Source organism: Ammospiza caudacuta, chromosome 2, assembly GCF_027887145.1.
Source record: "Ammospiza caudacuta isolate bAmmCau1 chromosome 2, bAmmCau1.pri, whole genome shotgun sequence".
In the NCBI taxonomy this organism is placed as follows: domain Eukaryota; kingdom Metazoa; phylum Chordata; class Aves; order Passeriformes; family Passerellidae; genus Ammospiza; species Ammospiza caudacuta.
Window position 1 is genome coordinate 95,177,890 of NC_080594.1, and position 17,045 is coordinate 95,194,934.

The 17,045-nt window shown below is 39.1% G+C and overlaps 1 protein-coding gene across 6 annotated transcripts in view; it reads right to left on the reverse strand.

Annotated features, from left to right (window-relative positions):
• Window positions 1–17,045, reverse strand: part of MCF2L (MCF.2 cell line derived transforming sequence like) — a 145,301-nt gene that overhangs the window by 60,579 nt on the left and 67,677 nt on the right. For all 6 annotated transcript variants that reach the window (XM_058800625.1, XM_058800624.1, XM_058800628.1 and 3 more), the window contains exon 2: window positions 5,601–5,684. In XM_058800625.1, coding sequence (XP_058656608.1) covers window positions 5,601–5,684 — 84 coding nt within the window. The remainder of the gene's footprint in view (window positions 1–5,600; window positions 5,685–17,045) is intronic.

The window sequence follows — 17,045 nt, forward strand, 5'->3', positions numbered from 1 at the left end:
ACCTTCTACAGCTCAGAGCATTATTACTTTCTGGGCTACAAATGCAAGAACCATAGAAGTAGAGAGGACTGAAGCTTATTTCAGCAATTAAATAAAATAAAAATACCACACTGCTTTAAATTAAGCAGATCTACTTCCATCCTATTTCTGTGAGCATTCACTAATAGAAAACTTTGTTATTATCTGACTTATACATGACTTTGGCAGTCTATTCACATGAAAATTCTTGAAGAGATTAAGTGTCAAAACAAATTGCCTTCATAAAATGGTAATTTTTCAGTGGATAAACCTCAAAAATTCTAGCAAAGCCCTGCTAGGTGGAGCTCTTCCAAACAGATCTACAAGCCTTGGTCTAAGGTCAGTTTTTACAACAGTGACAGCCCTGTGTTTTGGAGAAACACACATTTTAAAAACATTGAATTGTACTAGCTCCACAGACCACAGCAAAGTGATTAAACTGTGCTTAGAAAATAACACTTCATTTTCCTAGGTTTTGAACACAATTAATACCAGCAATATCACCAACTGCTAAAATTGTGTGTACGCAGAGCATCGTGGTCTTGTGGATGAAAACAATAGAAAAAATAACCATGGGAAACTAGCTGTGCTATTGTGAGATGGGACTGGTAAAGTTTTCCTAAGTCCCAGTGATTTAGCATTTACTCTTTATATTCTGTGACAGCTAATTTTTCCCATCACAGTTGCTAGGTCTTCTGCATTCGTTTTCTTTTTTGATAAGCAGGTTGGGTGATAGAGGAGTGCTAACCCAAGGAAATTGCACAGCATTTTCAGAATTTCTAATCAAGAGGCACATTAGTAACTTGGTATCTAAAAACAATCTCAAATTAAACATAATTAGTATTCTTTTCAATTTAAAAAAGCATTGACACAGAAAATTACAAAACTCATGTATTGAACATCTGCTAAAAACCACACACACAAGTGCACAGGCACAGAAACACAGAGAAAAGGGTAATTCCCCACAGCCCTGTAGAAGACATGCTAGTTGTTTGGGATTTTGTATGGACAGCAAAGTTTGGCAGCAGCAAAGAAATTGCTTGGACTTACTTCCAGGAAGGATGAGTAAGATTATTTTGTAATGTTTCCCTAACTAGTCTGCTCCTGTTTGTATAAATAAAAAGGTCTTCTCAAAAGTACTCTCACCATCCCCACAAAAAGGAAGTAGCTGGATATAATTAGATGAGAGGGCAAAGATTTTGGCCTGATTCTATACTGCAAGTGAAATAGTATTTGACTATAAGAAAAAATATGACCTCTATGTTGATCAATGTGCACACATAAGATACAAGAACATCAGCCTTGTTGAATGGCTCAGATCTACAACTTTAGATCAAAAGACACTGCTTAAAAATTGCAGTCCTGTCAAAAGTGAAGTCCTCAGTGACTGAGGAAGGGCTTACTTCAGATTTTTTTTTACTACTGTAGTGGTTCAGCTATTATGCTTGTGCATTTCTGATAAGGAGTTTCTCCTTTCTGCTTGCATAATATACTTAACTGGAGAATTCAGTATTTGAAATTACATGTAGACTTCAATGAGGGAATGGATAAAAGCTTCACTGCATATCCTTTGCAAAGAAAAACAGATTGAAGGGGAATTTATTAAAATGTTCTTTCCTTGAAATGAGAAGTTTTACTTGCATAACTTCGCAAGCTGCGTTCTGCTCAAGCTGATCAGCAGCAAATATACTGGCTTTAAAATTGGATTGCAATACATAAATTTGAATCTGAACATATTTGAACTGGAAATCTCTTAGCCAAGGATTCACTTTTTCCCTTTATCTATTTCTTTACTACATTTTTGCTTTGATTTTTCAAAATCTCTCCAGACAGCAGGTTTAGCAGAGTAAATAAAAAAAAAAACAGTAGTTAAGCTTACACCTGTGCAAGGCAAAGATTGCTAAGCAATACCTCTTCCACTGCCCATACACAACATAGATACTGTCTATATTATATCACTAACAAAAGTAAGGCTGATATTTTTAGCCAGCTGTTGCAATTTATGTGGTACAGGATCCACTCAGAAATTCTCAAAGGTAATTTCACAGACTCAGCAGCCAGAGCTACTTCAATGGGAACAGTCTGACCAGTGAGGAGTGGTCAGGTCATTCCCACAGAGGAGAGCACATGGAGAAAATAAACTCAGACAAAGTGAGATACTTACTATTTACAATGATAAAGGTATGAGCATATGTGTATATTTATAAATCAAAGGTACAAACATTTTGGAAGCTAGTACCAGTGTTAAATTTTTCAATGGCAGGAAAAACAACTAGGAATCAATAGATAAAAATGCAAATAGCATGAACTCATATTTGTATTTCCTTTAATGGAAACACTCTGAAGTTGTTCAATGTATAAATAGGCATTCAAAGGAAAGGGAGTTAAATAACTGGCTCAGCACTCATGGTGGCCAAGAGTCTCATTTGCACATCACATAGCTTGAATGATTTAAGATGCATATCAATATACACAGGTGTCTGTATGCTCTTCTCCATCTACATTTATTTTAACACATCTGCACACCGGTGGCAGACAAGTACAAGGCTGGGTGGGTATGAAAGTCACACAGTAATCAGGGGAAAAGAAAGTATTTATGAAAGAAAATATAAAACACAAATGAAAGACTGAGGAATACATAAGGAATACATTTTCCAGATACTTTTAAATGGATCTTACACTGTCCTTCATGGGATTAAAAAAAAAAAAAAAAAACCAAAAAAAACCAACAAAAACAAACAAGCAAAAACAAAGGCAGAAGACCCTTTCAAATGTGGAAGAAAAATTAGTTACACTAATAGTAACTAAAGAAAACAAAGGTAAAAGAGGTGAAACACTGAACTGTGTAGATGCAACACTTGGTATAGCCTAGCAACAACAACACTAACAATTTTAGCCCAGATAAGGATCTTGTTCCACAGAAAGAAAAAACTCCAAGGCAAAATGTAAACAACTGTGCCTGAGGTAAAATATTAACTTTAGGTTTTCTAAACTTTGTGTGTGAAGGATTATTACAAGCCTCATCCACAGCTTGCCCCACCATTAGATTTAAGCTGAACACGACTGCTGAGCAAGAGCCAGTCTGCAGGAGAAGTGAGCACCTTGATTTCATTGCACTTGGATATCTTTACTGACAAACTGAAGCATTAGTGGAAGCTTTCACTTAATTTTGTTTCATTTCAGGTCTAATTTGGATGTTCCTGCAGCATTTCCATTACGATCCAGCACAATGAGGGACACAAATAAGTGACCCCGATGGAGACTGAAACACAGAAAGCAGCTCAGGAAGGGACACAGCCTCTAGGACAGAGGCAGACTGGGTTTCATTCCCTGTTCAAGCAAGTGTCCCATGAGACCTAGATACATCCTATTAGAGAAACTAAAGCAATTCTCAAGTATTGAGAACTGAATTGGTGTTAAAAAGCCAACAACTAAAATCAGAAATGTATCTAAGACATTCAGCAATATCTGCAAACCTACTATTTTACCAAAGGCATTAGTAATCTATGGACTTTCACTTTAATGAGTTTTATGCCATGTACTTAGATTCTATTTTCAAGGCAACAGTAATAAGCAAAAAGTCTCATTCCCACACTGGGAATGTCTTAAGTGGCCTTAGAGCAAAGCCCCTCTTAAGATCAACTGTAACAACAATCAAATTGTACATAAATCAAGTACCAAAACATTGGCTCTGTTCCTTCATTCACAGAACCTGTAAAACCACTATTTGGTACAGCACAGAGAATTAACCATCAACAAGCATCCTGCAGGAGAACATTAGGATAGAGAAAAAAAAAACCTTAATTCCAAAGTGAAATGAAAATGCCTAACGCTCAAGTTTCCCAAGAATAATAACGTACAACAATCTAGTCACAGTAATGCAGCTGACCTATTCCTTGAGACAAATAAAACAAAATTCTAATTGACATGAGTGTGGATAGATAGAAGAAAATAGAATGAGGAATGGCTGCTCTTACTAAGCTCCACTGCCAGGTGGATTTATTGAGTGCTGAAGACACTTGTGGATTTGTGAACTCAACAACTCCTCTACCATAGCCACCAGTTTTCCCCCTCACTTCAGAGGGGCAAAATACAAACCCTACTTACAGTTTCATATATAGGCTGATTCTTGCATAACACCCTTATGAGACATTTTCTGCCCATGGATAAGAATGAGCTTGGAAAGTCAAAAAAATAAATTTCCAGAGAAGAATTGTAGCTTAAACACTATAATCTCAAATGAAGCATGAACAGCCAACTTCAGAAAAAATATCTTATTTTCCAAGTGCTACCACCACCCCACAGAAAACACAGTCACTACTGCAGACCCACAGTTTAGCTTGTGTAGCAGAAATAAATCATAATTAATAGTTAATTATGAGTATAACAAGGTTCAGTGAGTTCTTGCCAAGTAAAGTATTTCATTGTTTCATTCCCCTATGTCTCTGGATTTCATGCTGGATGGGATTCAGAGGGAGAGGGAACAGTCATAGAGTCCATCTGTAGCTCAGAGAAGTAAATTTCCTTTCTGCTGAAGGATGCAGAGCAGCTCTGCAAAGCCACTGATGCTCTCCATTTTTGTGTATTGGAGGGAGGGAAGACAGGGCCATAACTCCAGCAAGTTCACAGCTCCACATCTGCAAGAGCTTTTACAGGCAGAAGACAGGAGAACAAACTCAGAAGCTTATCAGGCACCTTCCTCGACTCAGATGATCAGTGAGCAGAGGCACCATCTCCCTTTGCCATTATCATTCAGCCATGGACTCAGCGTGGAGATGGACCAAGCTCAGCAGCCAATACTGCATAGCACAAACACAGCCCCATCACCCAAACACTGCATGGCACAAACACAGCCCCATCACCCAAACACTGCATAGCACAAACACAGCCCCATCACCCAAACACCGCATGGCACAAACACAGCCCCATCACCCAAACACCGCATGGCACAAACACACACAGCCCCATCAGCCAAACACTGCATGGCACAAACACAGCCCCATCACCCAAACACCGCATGGCACAAACACACACAGCCCCATCACCCAAACACTGCATGGCACAAACACACACACAACCCCATCACCCAAACACTGCATGGCACACACACAGCCCCATCACCCACTGTAGAAGGCAGTCAGTGACACCAAGTCAAAAATCCTGCCCAGAACTCGATGCTGCACTTGTCTGAGCCCAGCACTGATGCTGTGGGGGACTGTGGTACCATGATGCTTCTCCACCACTTTGGTCACAATCAAGGTGCCAGCTTGGGCCTCAGTATCAAACAAGACAGCAGAGCCCGTGGCAGCTGGGGCTGTGAGCAGAGGACTGCAAGACCATAGCAACCACCAGAGCATCCATGCTGCAATCTCCAGTTAACTGGAATGTTACCTGTAATTTTAAATTTTTTATTATACTTAAAAAAAAATCTTTTAATAAATACTTAAATAACAAGTCTTAATAGCCTGAATTTTGAGTTACTCACTGATTTCTCATATAAAAGTTTTCAGAGGCTGTGAAAGGACAGCAGGCTGTACCATGCATCTAAGCAACGTGTCTAAGAGGGAACAACACAGTCTTACCTGACAGATAAGCAAATTGTTTCTTTAATTGGTCCTGAATATCTGCAGCATAGAGGGGAATGATATCCTGATGCATGATTTCATCTGTGAAGAGAAATAAAATTGCATTGCAAAGTCATTTAATGCAAAATTTCACAGCACACATTAAAAAAAATAAATCCCTAGAACACAAAAGCTCAGAAAACTGTCTAACTTCTGAAAAATATGTGAAAATCTCTGAGTTTTCCACGTGTTTGCCAAGGGCAAAGTTTTCTTTGAATAGCACAAATATAAAAGAGGAATTTACATTTAATGACATTTAGAAGCAGTAGAGAACTGCCACTGAGCAAAACACTGTAGAATTAATATTCCTCAGGAACGATATTAAACAGTAGGATTTTTACGTATTATATTCAATTTTTATTAAAATCTTCTCAATCAAACAAAACCAAGAAACTCATGATTTCTCTAGCCTGTCATCTAGATTCAAATACCCCCAAAAAAACAGCATTAAATAAGATAGGTAGAAGTGGCTTGAAAGTACATCCTTTGAAAGCACACACACACTCTCTACCTCCACCTGAAAAGCAACACTTAAGCTTTTATGTCAGCCCTTCCACTTCAGCTTAGTGACAACCATTCCACTTTCCCAACCCCTGGTTTTCTGTCCCAGTGTTTCAGCAGAGACATTTCCTACCGCAAGTTTCCAGAGGTCAAGCAGAAGCCTAAGTTTCGCTGATACTGCATGACAGAGTTGCTTCATTCATAAACTAAGATCTCATTTTTTTACAAGGAAACAAGAAGTTTTACTCTTTTGCAATTCTTAAAAAATAATTATTCCATATATTAGCCTCATGGAATAGTATAAAAGAGACAGCATAGCTTTTTCTCTAATTGGTTATGAACATTTCTTTTACTCTGACATTGTACTGACATTGAAGTTTTGGGTTCTAATGTACATTGAAAGAATGAATGTCATGTGAATTGAATGCCATTAAGATAGGTTTTGACACTCAGAGCTCTGAATGTGCAGAGGAAAAGTAAGTAAAAACCTAAAACTGCTATAAAGATAAGTGTCACCTGCAGTGAAGTACAAGCTGAAGTAGAGCTCTGGTCCTCAAGGACTTGCTGTCACTGATGTCTTTCAAATGCTAGATCGTGAGCAGACAGACACTTCTATGAGCAATTCTCACATATGTAAAACTCTGAAAACTGTAATTATTTGAGAATAGCAAAAAAGCCACTTTCAGTTACTTCTTCCACAGTAACTGTGGAAGAACTTATGCTGTGAAACAGAACTTCTCTGTTCTCTGTGGTCCCGTTGGGCAGAGGAAGACCCATGACCACTTTCAAGGTCACCCACTGATCAGAGCTATTTTCCTGCATCCGGCAAACTGCTGCCTGATCAGAAGACCTCTGCATACCATGCTGTCAAATCCATAAGTGGATACATTTAACTCTCAAGTCATATTTCACCCAGACCTTCAATTATGTCACCATTTCAATGTTTTCAACATAACACTGAACACAGATGTTTCAAACCTCCAATCTCAGATGGCCAAGTAATTTCCAGAAGAGGAATACCCCACTTTCCCAAAGGAAAAAGGATTTTAGAGTTTATTTTTGCTGTCTCCTTATGATACAAGGAGACCTCCTGCAGCAGTGCTTAAAAAACTACACAGCCTTGATTCTGCAAACCAATACCTGCAGGTGGACCCGTTAACCTGAATATAAACTCCTACAGGATTAATGCCAATTTTTTGGTGTGAGATGGGGAAAATACCATCATCAGTCTATAAAATGCCATCCTGGCTCAAGTCACAGGCAGACATAATTTTCATTGCTGCACAGCATGGCATGAACTAAAATAGCTGAATTTTGCATATGTAAGTAAATACATGACACATTACACTCTTGGAGGCAGGACATTCCCAAGGAAGAGAAACTATTTATGTATCATTACGTAAGGATCACTGTTTCCCCATGTAGCCCTGTGATGAATCCCACTGTGCCAGGTGAAGACCCAAGTCTAGATTTGATTGCTCCATCATTCCCTCTGGTAGGAGCAGCAGCTTTTTCCACCTGCACAGATCAGCCCCACAACACTGGTCAAATACCACTTCACTGAAAAGATAATCTCTTCCTGCCCCTGGTTTTAAAGTCAGTTTTAACTCAAATGTGAGAGCCTGTCTGTTTGCAACTGGAGGAGCAGCACAGTGTGCCCACTGACAGACACCAAACTGCTCTTCCTGCTGCACTCCCCTCCACCAAAGCCATCTCATCTTGCTCTTGATTTGGTTTCAAGACATACTTCTAAAAGCCAAGTATGCACTAAAAACAGAGCTGATTTTCAATCATTTGAAACAACCAAAATAAAAAATAGCAGCACAAAAAAAGTGCAAGAAAATGCAACACTTGGTATTGCCAAACAGGTCACATGCAGCAGCTCAACAGGATATGCTTGAACCCAGTATTACCACCCATAGATTTAGCCAGAAATCCCTCTTCAGTATGTTTTCCTTCAGAGGAGATGCAATTGTAAAGACTCATTGCTCTGCACTGTTTCTGTGACTTTTAGCATCCCTCTGGAAAAGAGAGCTCATCACAGTTTGTTTGGGGTTCAATCTGATTTCACTTCAAGGTTGTCCATCATTACTTCAAAATGCTGTTTCTTTAAAAGGATAAGGCAACAAAAGGCAGACATGCTAAATAGACTGTGAGAGCACACACTCCTTACTCTCATGGCCTTTGGGGAAAATATTTTCTTGGAAATATTCTTTAAATAGAGAACCTGCCACTTGCTACATTCTTTAGGGATCATTTCCATTTTTGTAAAGCTAATTAAGTGCGCATAAAAATACAGAATTACTGAAAATCTGCTGACCGTTTTGTAAGGAACTTTTATAGGATCAAGTTTCACTTGTATTGAATAGATTAAGATTCACAGAGCCTATTATTTTGTTGTTCTACCTTTTCTGTTTTATACAGTATCTTCAGTGCAGAGACCTAAGAGTCTGTCTGTTTTACTGGACCCAAAATTCATTGCTGAAAAAAGTTGCTCATAACAAAACATGCTTGAATAACCTGTCTTTCCTGAGGAGCTCTCTTAAGAAGCTTAAAAGAAAGCCCCTGGAAATGATAGTGCATCTGATATTGCAGGTGATAATAAACAGTAATACGAAGTTCTTTAAAGTTACTACCGCTTTTTTATTACTATTTTTCAAACCTCAACACATAAAAAAGCTGGAAATGTGTAAAGTATTTTTTTTAAAGCTGACAACTGGAGGTTCTTTAAAAAAATCTTCACATGATATAGTATTCAAATTATGAGTGTCAGAGAGGGCTGAAGTGTCACTTTACTAACATAAAGGAATCAGTTAAATATATGGTTCTTATTATAAAAAGCCTTGCTTACTAAAAATGCGAACCACAATCTTGCAGATATATCTTCTATTCAATTTAAACCTTGCTTTGATAGCCCTGTCTCAATGATAAAGAAAGATGTCTTAGAGGGACTTGACCCCATCCCATCAGAAGCACCTGACTGCATTTCAGATAAAGCAGGATGACAGATTTAAGCATGAGGGAACAAAGATAACTTGTGCTTGGATTACCTGGTGCCAGCAAGCCCGGAAGAACTTGGGATCAGAGAAAACAATCAATGTCACTGCAGTCAAGAATTTCCCTTATTGATAAAAAGCTCCTCTTTCTTTTCTGATCAAACTAAAACTCATCATCATTTGTAGTTTGTCTGACATGCTGAAGCCCATTTTCAAAGAAGAAAACATTCAGTGTACTCTGAACTGACTGCACCCACATTACACACAAGGAAGTCTCCCAATGTGACTTGTGAGCCTCCTGTAACCACTTTAATAAAATTCCCAGCAAGCCAGCTGGAATTACACCACCCTTTGAGTGGTTCTGCAGGAAATTCTATGGCCATTACTTTATAGTGACTTGAAAGCTGATCTATTTGTACACATCCGGACACAGTTAGCCTTTCAGCACAGATCCCAGGAGCACATCTGAAATCAAATGACAAATAATTTTTCTTCCTCCTCTTTCTTTCTGAGTCTGCAAAATTTTCATGAAAACTTGTCTACAGCTTCTCTATGAAATCCATGCCTTAAATTCAAGGAATATTGTATTTTCCTTAGCCAGTTTTGTTTTGCTTCTCCTCTGGAACAGCTTACCCACCCAAAGAGTTGAATGCCTTTTATGAAGGGGGTCTTCATTTGAAAAATCTCTTCATTAAACCACCCTCCCATCTGGTAATTATAAATGCAATATAATGACTTTCAGAGCAGTCCCTTCATCTCTCTCAGCCCCAAGGCAAATCTTTCATTTCCTCATTCCTCCCTCTTCATCTTCACCCCCCGACCACCATTGCTAACAGTCAGCTCCTTTGTGAAGCCCCCCCCAAGCAGGGAAGAACCAGAGCAGCACAGCTGATGCACAGAAGCCCTCTTCTACTCTAAGCCACCTAAAACTAATGAGCTGCTTAAGATGCCAAGTGAGCTTTCCAGCTTTAAAACTGAATTTTAAAAATCACTGCTGATTAGTGACAATGCCTGCGAGCTCAGTGCTTGGTATGCTCAGGCACAACAGCTGCAGATGAGGCTCCTCAGGTCCTCATGCTATTTATAGCCACACTGGGCTGATGACAGGAATTTCTGCAAGTGTTCATAAACTAAAATTTCAAATCTCACCATTTCAAAATACCTTCAGGAAAGTTTCATTTTGATTTCATTAGACTACACCATCATTAAAATGATGGGCCAGGAAAAGTGAGCAAATAAATTCAGGAATTTTCATGTAAAACACAGTTGTCCATTAAAATATAGTTGGGAAGGGAACTATCACCAGGGCAAAACAGTCATTTTGCAACTTGTTTGTTTCCTGTAAGCTAAAACATCCTAAGCAAGGAGAAAATGCAAGTTCTTTCCTTCTATCAGCATCCCAGTAGCTGACACAAAGAAATACAAAACAGACTAGTGCTCCAAACAGCCTCATATGGCATTAAGTGTCCAATAAACATTTTTAATTATATAGTTACATAAGAATTTTACCTTTAAGAGCTTTACAGACTACAGCTAAGCTCTATCTCCCATTTCCTCTCCTAGTTAGAAAAGACTATTTCCTCTCAAAAGCCCAGGTATGTAAAGTAGATCCTTAAGTTGAGATACCTTTACTTTCAAAAGAATCAATGCTTTATACAAGTTCCACTTCCATGGCATTGCTAAAATGTGTACACTTTCTAAGACTGACTAGCCTATTGTCACAATATGCAGAGAACAGCACTACTATATACCCAGTGCTCCAACAGGCTAGGATGGAATCCCATGCATCTTCAGTGTTAAATGTGCTAATCACATGTCCTCTGAAGAGAGAGAGACATAGCTCTCCCAGAATTTTCCTGAGAAGCTGTGAGAAAGCTCAGAGAAAAGAATGAGAAACAATTCTTATCTTCACTTGCTGCACCTGTTGTTGTGCACATGTGGAACATGTTATGGAGATTTGTTAACCAAAGGGTGATTTCTTAATTAGCCACTGGTGATGGTGCTTGGATTTAATTGACCAGTCTGGTCAAAGCTGTATTGGACTGTCTGCAAGGGTGATGGTTTTTTCTTAATAGTATAATATAGTATAGTATAGTACAATAAAGAAATTGATCAGCCTTCTGCAACCTGGAGTCCATGCTAATTATTCCCCATTTAGGGGCCTGCTACTATGATAGTTAAGTAAGGATCTATTTAAGTCAAGACTTGAAAGTGGTATTGCCAAAGAAAATCTAAACTCTTCGGAACAATATTCCCCGTACTATATGCTCAGGCACAGGGGACACAGGCACTTATTGTTTGGACCTTGTTTTAAATGTCTAGTGCATCAGAAAACCTGACAGATTCTTCACAAAGTCCAGAAATTATATTTCTGCAGCAGTGCTCATACTTCCTACATTTTGGTAATATTTAAATTATTTCACTGAAATGAAACTAGAAAATTCTGCCTCATTGATCATATCTGAGGAACAGCACAACTACTTCAAGACACACAAGGTAATCTCCAAAGGCTACAACTCCAGAATATGAGAGGCAGGTCATGGGTTAAAGAACAAAAAATAAAATCCAACATCTTTGTATAGAAACCTACTGACCCCCTACTTTACTCTAATTTCTGCTTTCTGCAATTGCAATGTCCACCTGTTTCCTCTCTGAGATCACAGAGTTGGGGATTTGGCACAAGACTACCTACAAAACTATGAGAATGATGGCTTGGTTTCAGGTAGGAAAATTAAACACTGATCCTTCCTTTAAAAAAAGAAGTTTTGAGATATGCAGCAAATGCAATGCTGTTGGCTTGGCTCAAAATGACAGGAGGTGTAACAGTTCCCATTTTCTTGAGTTGAATTTTTGAATATCTGCTCAAAAGCAGGTATTCCACTTTGAGAGCCAACCAAGATTTTGGTTTCTTTCAAACCCTAGTATTATTGGATTTGACTGCTTATTATACATGCCAAGGTACTTTATTCTCTTTCTTCCTCCACCTCCCCTTTTGTGAAAGACAACACAGTTCTTTGTCTTGTTTTGCCAAAATAAGATCCCCTCAAAGCACAAACATGAGACGAAATACACTACCCTCCCTTTCACGTACAGTTGATGAATTCACAAGACACTATGAGTGTTAAATACTACAGCTTCTTCCTCCTCTGCTTCATCATTCATACCTACTTGACACACTACTCTGTAGTCCACAGCTTGTCAGGGATCAACTTTAGGTTTGGATATGGCTTACAAGGGTGACCAAACACTAGCTAATCTGTAACCAGAAGAAAATGGTGTAATAATTAGAAAGTCAATCTAGGGATCAAACCCAAACTCCAGTATTTCTTTGCTTTTGAAGAAAATCCAAAGACAAAAGGGGAGAGGGGTGTGTGTTGCAATTTTGCAAGACATCTCAAAGTGTTACCAGTTACAGCATCTAATCTGTTTTACCACGCTTTTGCTGCGTGTATTCTCAAGTGTGCCCATTCTGTTTTGGTGGGAAAGGCACATTCTTTGTGCTATTTCAAGCCATAACAATTACTCTCTTTCCAAACTGAGAAGTAAGGGGAACTTAGAATCATGCCACACAGCCGTATTAAAGCCTAAAATTGTATTAAGCACAAAATGGGCTTAGAGACAAAGCAGCATCAGTGTCAGGTGTAACTTCTACCCAAATATACAATTAACCTCATGCGTACGGCATGCTCTTACTACTGCAACAACAATATTGCTCTCTTCTTTCCAGGATGTCCTGAAGGAAACCAAGCCTGGTAAATCCTTTTCAGTTCCTGCAGGAGAGTTTCAGACTGCTAAGAACCACACTTAAATATTGCCAAAACTGCAGCATTGTTAACTCCCCAATACTGCAAATCATGCTGAGTGTACAGAATAAAAATACATCTAAAGTATTAGATGTACTTAGTCACCTACAAGCAGCAGATTTTGCAAAAAAAGCAAAGTTTGCTTTTTTTAATGGAGAAATAGTAGATAAAAACTGAGCAGTAGAAAATGTTCCCCTAGCCAGGACCCAAGTGATAAGAAGGGAAATTACCCAGATGTGTCTCACTCAGTACTTCAGGAAGCAAGCCTCTATGGAATAACAAAGACACCAGATTTTGCCAACTGCATTTTAGTAAGACTTAATGCTCTGAGAAAATTATTACAGGAATTTTGCTTTCTAAGTATCAAAGCTCTGCAAAGAAGTGGAAGTCTTCCAAACAGAGAAAATGGAAAGATCAACACTGAGTAAAAGAACCACATGCAAGCTAAAGGACCCATCTTCAGTGAGCCTTAAAAATTAATGATGCAATCACTTAGCTTAAATACATATGCGGAAGTGAACATGTTTCAGAGAATTAAACTGGAAGTTTGTCTCCATCAGAACCACCTGCTTTCAACTCTTCCTCTTCAGAAATATGATCTCAAAGCAGGCCCCAATGCTTTAACTGAAAATTTGACACACACAGGACCTGTATGAATATGAATAGCTGGCAATTCTACCACACAGAATGCTATTTTTCTGTGCTATTTTGGAAGCATGGTAAGATTTTAAACATTGAGTGATTTTTGTTTGTTCAAAAAACAAAACCCAAACACTTTTATAAAGCAACAAAGTGGTAAAATCTTATTGCTTATTGTACACATCTATTCTGGAGATAAATTATAGCACCGCTAACAATTGTGAGGTTGCACAGAATGGGTTGGGTTGGAAGAGATCTTCAAAGATCATCTGATTCCAACCACACTTCTGTAGGCAGGGAGAGCCCCTACTGGACAAGGCTGCCCAATGCTCCATCCAGCCTGCCCTTGAACACTCCAGGGTGCAGCATCCACGACTTCTCTGGGCAACCTGTTGCAGTGTCTCACCATCCTCATTGTAAAAATAATTTTCTTCTGTATGCTCAATCCAAGCCTACCCTCTTTCAATTTAAAACTGGTGCTGCTCCTTGTCCAGTCATTGCAGGGCCTCGTAGTAAGATCTTTCTTGACTATTATCATTTCAACAACACAGAGGATGGAGAGAATAACTTCCAAGAGACAATATATTATTTTATGGTACACACAAGTACAGTTTTTCATGTAACTATACATCTATAAACTAATGTTTTGAAAGGGAATGTGTGAGTGTGAAAGAAAAAGAAGGACTGAGCGCTCACTAAGATGCTTGTTTAGAGCTGTGTACTAGTTTTCAGCAAAAACATTTACTTTTAAACTTCCCAGTATTTGGGACTCTGATTACAGATTACTTCTAAAGAAGAGGTTGCTGAATTCATAACCCAGCTGGCTGCCCCACCTTACCACACAGATGACAGAGTTGTTAATGAAGAGCTCTTGAAGCACTGTGGCTTTCTGTCTAATGCCACGAAAAAGATGAGACACATCATGCCTCTCTACAACACAGCAAATATGAACTTACTTCAGGTAGTTCAGAGGCAGGACATGGACACAGTTCAGTATCTCCCACAGACAGCTACAGACTCATTTAGTGCAATACAGTCAGCCCTGCTGAGACCTTTCCTTCACTTACATTTTCTCCCTTCTGCTGACTGTAGGCGCAAAAAATACTCCATACAGAGCTCAGGAGGTAGAGGAAAGAACAGTGCCAGGGAACGGGACAACCCTTCTGCCCACTTTGAGCAGAATGTTCCAACAGCTCTCCAGAAAGGAATCACGACTGGCACACTGAACATGCCCACAAGAAGTGGTGGCAGTCAACAGATGAGAATCAAGCCTTGGCAGTTGCTAACAAAAGCCCTGCTCACTTATTTCTCAGTGATAAAATACAAATAAAAATACCCAGTTTTAAACTTGGCAATTTACACAAGCAGTCCTGGCATGGTTACATAGGCACCACCATGATTTCACACAAAACACTCCCCGGTCCCACATTCACTGTCTCCTACAGTAATCAGTAGTGTCCTAAATCCACCCCTCCCCTCTCAGGGATGCATATGAGGATGCACATAAAGAACAAAAGCTACTCAGGCTGATTACTCCACCCTTTCCATCTGATTATCCTCATTTTTCTTAAACCTTTCATTCATTTCTCCCAAGCAGCATGCCTTTTAGTATTACCCCTGGTAGCAACAAGCACTGCTTGAGAAGCAGAGCACTTAGACTCACGTGTTTAAAATTAATAATACTAATTAAAGATTAGTAAGAAGATGCACCCTTTAGTTAGAAGACCCACCCTTTACATACCTGTTTTATTTAAATCTGACATTTCAAAAGCAACAGTATTGGAAGGTTAGACACCAGTCCATGGGCTCAGAGCTCTGTCTCCTCTGCAATAGTCATGCATACCAAAAGCAGAAAACAGAACTGGGAATGTAGATTCAGGCACCAGAATAAGGACGCAATTTTTCCTTGTCCCTGTTCCACAAAACGTGCTTTCATTTTGCAATGGACTGTGGCTGCACTATTAACAGCAAATAATATCTCTACTATTTCATTATCTCTTAACAGAAACAACATTTCTATAGAAAGCTCTGACTGAAGGAATTAAAGAAATAATTCATTTTAGATCAACCCGCCTATACTAACAACTAGGGGATGCCAAACTGTATCCTGTGAAAGAAATATTGCTTTTTCTCTGCCTCCAATAGGGATCAGGAGAAATTATGTATCTGATAGTCACACAAAAATGCAGTGAATTGAAAACTAAAACACGGTGTAAACCAGAAACAGCAGGACAGCTCTCTGCAACAGCAAATTCTCCCTGCAAGCTTTAGCAGCTGTTCTGATCACCATAATCACGGCATGAACGAATCCTGAGCAAAGTACCTTCCATGTAAAATACAGGAATAGCGTTTGTGGATACATATGGTGTACTGAGAGATACATCTGCAAATAAAATGATACACTGCAAATTTACACAAGGACAGAACACACACACACACACACCAATAAATTATATTTCTACATGAATGCCCACAAGCAGAATACAACTTTTGCCTTTGTACTAAAACACATCCCATTTTCCTCAGTAGGATAACATTATCTGCCAAAGTTCCTGCCTGACCTGCAATCAAGCAACTAAGAAAATTTGAAATACTAGACACACCTGTGCATTTCTTCAGAAGCAGCCACAATTCAGCAATATCTTTGTAGAGCAAGGAGATCAGGCTTAAGGTCATGTTGCTTCTAATTGATTTAGAGCAAAATAGTTCCGTGGACAGTGACCTATTTATCTGTGAGCTCATCCTCAGTGCAAAATGAGAGCGCAAAACTCCATCTTTCACTCGAAGCCAAGCCACTGGGGGCACAATGCCTTTCTTCAAATTACATGCAGAGTAAGTGTGCCTGTCAGCAGGCTCAGAGGTTCTCAGAAGGGCTTGCTGGCTGCTGGCTACCACTTCTTGTCTTCCTGCATAAAGCGTTGGCATGCATTAGATGCAAGCTGTTTGCTTCAAATATGAACACATGAACTGTTCAAACATTACCAGCCTAAGAATGCATTAAAAAATTAATCCTAAGTGTTGCCTTGTCAAAAAACCCTCCCTTTTAAAGCTCCAGTTCTAACAAACAACGGTACAGTAAATCTAGTATTATCTTTTTCTACCACCCACCCCTATTCCACGCAGGGAAATTAACTGCCCTTTTTCCAATGAACCTTTGGCTAGAAAGCTCCCCAGAAATACAGTTAGCTTTTCCCATTGGTAAGGGAATTCTCACCCACATGTCTTTGGTGGAACTGAAATGGGGTGTTTTCCTTGGTGGGAAACCCAACAAACACCTGATCCCTATGAAAGAGCCTACCCCAAGCAGCAGGAGCTGGCAAAAAGGCATTCTACTAATGTGACTTTGCAAGTGGAAATACACTGAAATCTTATGAATAAGACAATGGAAAATAAGGCAACAAATGACAAAATAAACTAGAACAGAAGTATTCCATATGATCTCTCAGACATGAATGCTGAGTAGA